The 3,771-nt window shown below is 38.3% G+C and overlaps 1 protein-coding gene across 1 annotated transcript; it reads right to left on the reverse strand.

Moving 5' to 3' along the window:
• Positions 1 to 315: 315 nt before the first annotated feature.
• Positions 316 to 2,793, reverse strand: LOC131946078 (G-protein coupled receptor GRL101-like). Its single transcript, XM_059306719.1, has one exon. The coding sequence runs from the start codon at positions 2,791 to 2,793 to the stop codon at positions 316 to 318; it is 2,478 nt and encodes an 825-aa protein (XP_059162702.1).
• Between the last annotated feature and the right edge of the window lie 978 nt (positions 2,794 to 3,771).

Genomic DNA, 3,771 nt, shown 5'->3' on the forward strand with positions numbered 1-3,771 from the left:
GTTAAGGCCCACGCCCCTTTACCCGCCGGATTAGTCAGGACGGGGGTTAGTAAGCAAGAATATGGACTGATAAGGACAAACACAACACTTTTTTTATTTCTTACAATTTAATGGCTCGATATAGTTTACAACACCGAACATCAAACCAAAAGCACATAGAGCACAATGAACAATGTACAAAAAGATCAATAACTAAATAATAAATGATCAACAAGATTACAGTACTTATCCAGAGCGTTCCATTCTACGCTAAGGATAAAAACCATCTGAGCACCACCAGTTCACAACATAACGATCGAATGTTAAAGAAAACATTTAATTTTTGCGACGTCTGTTTATGACTTCATTAAAAGCTTGATACGCTACTGGTAGCGTGTAAAGTATTGGGTTGACGGCAGAGTTGAGTGGCATTATGGCTACAGCCAGCCAGCCATAGACGTCTGGACTAAATATATAACCAGCAGCAGACATGAGACTAATGATGCAGATAGGAAACCAACAGAGAACGTTGGACACGACGACCAGAGAAAGGTTTTTAGCAACTGTGATCTCACGTCTCCTGTGGGCTGATGTATTGATTAGAGAGTTAGAGGGCATGGCTATTTGTTTAAAGATTAACATTTGTCCTGAAATGATCATAATCATCATGAGAAAATTGACAACAGTATAGAGAAGTAAAGAAAACATCCAGCCAAGTGGGTGTGTCAGATTGACCGGAAGTGCCAGACACACAGCATTGGACGAGTAGACCTGCCAGTCAGGAAACAAAATGGGGATTGTGGAGATGGCTAGACCAGTTGCCCAGATCAAAGTAACAACACAAGCTAAAATTTGGGGGGTAAATTTTGTCTGATTGAGTGGATTTTTAAATGTGAAATATCGATCTAAAGTGATGAGTAAAACAAACAGTGAAGACGTCTCAGTCGAGAGAGTAGCGAGAAAACCTGCGGCCTTACACAGTGAACTGTCTCGCCATTCTGTGTCATACAACACGTAGTCATCACGGTAGTAAACATCAGCTCCTGCTATGATGAGTAAATAAACGCTCATGATTAAATCTGACAAGCCCAGGTTTGTAACAAACATTCTGTAGCCTTGTTTTAATAAATGTTTCTCATAAAATATTCTGTAGCCAACGACAATAGCATTACCACTAGAACCTATCAACGCCACTAGCCATATCAGTGTACGTTTTACAACATCGTCAAGTAGATTTTCACATGAAGATATGGCGTCACTTGGTGCGTTACATGTATGAGAGGGAATACCCGGTCCCTTAAACTTCTCACAACATAATTTGTAGCTGTCTCCATAGATATCGCTGCCTATTGTTATATGTTGTAAATGCTCAGAGGTTTTTAAGTCATAAATTATGTTAGTATTTCTGAGATCAACTGTACCAACAGAGATATCTTTATCGAACCAACCAACAGTGTTTATCGGTGTAGAGCTTACATTTAGATAAAGCATTGAAAAACTTTTCTTGTTAAAGAATTTGAGAGATTGGAGTGGTGATAAGGACATATCTATCGTCTTTATAAATCGTGTTACACTCATCTGAATGTGGAGTTTGGAAACTAATGTGTGGGATAAATTCAAAGTAGTTAATGACAAAAAAAGCAGGTAGAATTCATCAAAATTTTCTAAAGTTATTTTGTTGTAGCTGAGATCTAAGTGATAAACATTATGTAAACTGTTACTCATTGCAAATAAAATTTCAGTTAGTTTATGATTCATCAGGCTACAATTGGATAAATGAATTTCTAAAATTTGTTCGACCATAATATATTGAGGTACATAAATTTGTGATAAATCCAGTCCTGAAACTCTAAGGAGTTTTGTGCTTTCATCAATCGTGTCAAACAAATTCGTATAATTGACCTTGTCTTTGTGTATAACTTTTGTGACACCCCACAGACACATAAAACCTGACGGACATTTTTTGTGACAGAGCAACTCATCATCACAACCTGTAATACAGTCACATCTACCGTCGCATATTTTGCTTTCGCTGTACTTTCTTGTGAACTCTTGGCGACAGTAGAAAATTTCAGCAACAAATTCTTCTTCGTCGTCTGCCGATGGGCAATCTTCTCTGCCATTCTTTTTCATTGAATTGGGAATACAATAAGAGTTAAAGCATTTAAAAAACCCAGGCCCACAGCTAACATGTTCACAGTTTTTTAAGTGTGAGCCGTCAGAGCAACCCAAAATGGTGCCACTTCTGCCTACTAGGTAATGACATTTGGCAGCCATTTTCTGGTTAACATGTTGTGCACTATTGAAAGTTTTAGAGTCGATTTGATCACAAATTGTCACAGGTTTACTCTTATCGTTTTCAAACAAACATTCCTTATTGTTACAGCTCGTATAGACCACAACTGGACTTGCAATCTGAGGCAGACGTTTAAATTTGTGAAAGTCTGATTTGGTCTCGAACCACCGAGTCGGCAAACACGTTCCATCTTCTGTGAGCGTTTCAATGCATTCGTCACAAAGCTCCTCGTCACTGTTGTCAAGACAGTCTTGTACACCGTCACATATCTCGTTTGTCTTAAGACATATGTCTTCTCGTTTACTCATCCAGTGAGAGGCTGGGCAGGATTTTCCTCCTTCACAAACATCATTTGAGACTTGTAAACACATACGCTCGTCTTGCCCGTCTTCACAGTCGACTACACCATCACAAACAAAGGTGTAGGGTAGATTGAAAAAACGAAAATAGGGATCCACTAAATGGATTTTAAATTTACATTCCAGCAGTTCAGCATGCTCCTGATCGTCCTTGCTCATACGATGCGAGTTTTGCCAAAAATTATTAATATAGCTTTTGTAAAAAAATCACTAACATCTTTTACATAAAAAAAAAACAACATATATATATATATATATATATATATATATATATATATATATATATATATATATATATATATATATATATATATATATATATATATATATATATACATATATATATATATATATATATATATATATATATATATATATATATATATATATATATATATAAAGCAATGTATGTCTGTGTGTGTGTGTGTGTCTGTGTGTCTTTTATGCATTACCACACCTCTTATCACATCAGCGTCGAACTTTGGGAAGTTGTTGAGAATATTCCTGGGGAGGTTTCTGCGAAAAAAATAATTTCAAATTCGCAGGGGTGGCGCCCCGGCAGGGCGCAATTTGTTTTTTTCTATATACGGTATATAAAAATAAAAGTCTATTTTGGTTTGGCATCGCTCATCCGATAGCCATGAGACTTGGCTACAGGACATTACCCCCTGGATATTTCCCCCCCGGACATTCCCCCCCCCCCCGTATTTACCCCCCCCCCCCATCCCGGAGCAATTACCCCCCTGTCAATTACCCCCCTGTCAATTACCCCCCCCCCCCCGGGGAATTACCCCTACCCCTCTCAAGTTAAAATCCTAACTCTAACTAAAATTTTATACCTATATACTACTTTAATCCAAACCGTAGGAAAAAGACCAAAACCTAAGCATCCACCTTAGCCTTAAAACTTCACACAAAACCAAAACCAAAGCAGGACACAACCCTAACCCTAAGACTAGCTCTAACCCTAACCCTAACCCTAACCCTAATCTTAACCCTAACCCTAACCCTAACCCTAACCCTAACCCTAACCCTAACCCTAACCCTAATTTTAATTCTAACACTAACCCTAACCCTAACCCTAACCCTGTCCAGGGGGGGGTAATGTCCTACTTAGGGGGGGGGGGGGTAATTGAC

Source organism: Physella acuta, unplaced genomic scaffold (assembly GCF_028476545.2).
Source record: "Physella acuta isolate Inbredline_101_S28 unplaced genomic scaffold, ASM2847654v3 ptg000544l, whole genome shotgun sequence".
NCBI lineage: Eukaryota > Metazoa > Mollusca > Gastropoda > Physidae > Physella > Physella acuta.

Excerpts from the sequence above, each read along its gene's own strand:
- LOC131946078 (XM_059306719.1), bottom strand. The coding sequence starts at position 2,793 with ATGAGCAAGGACGATCAGGAGCATGCTGAACTGCTGGAATGTAAATTT.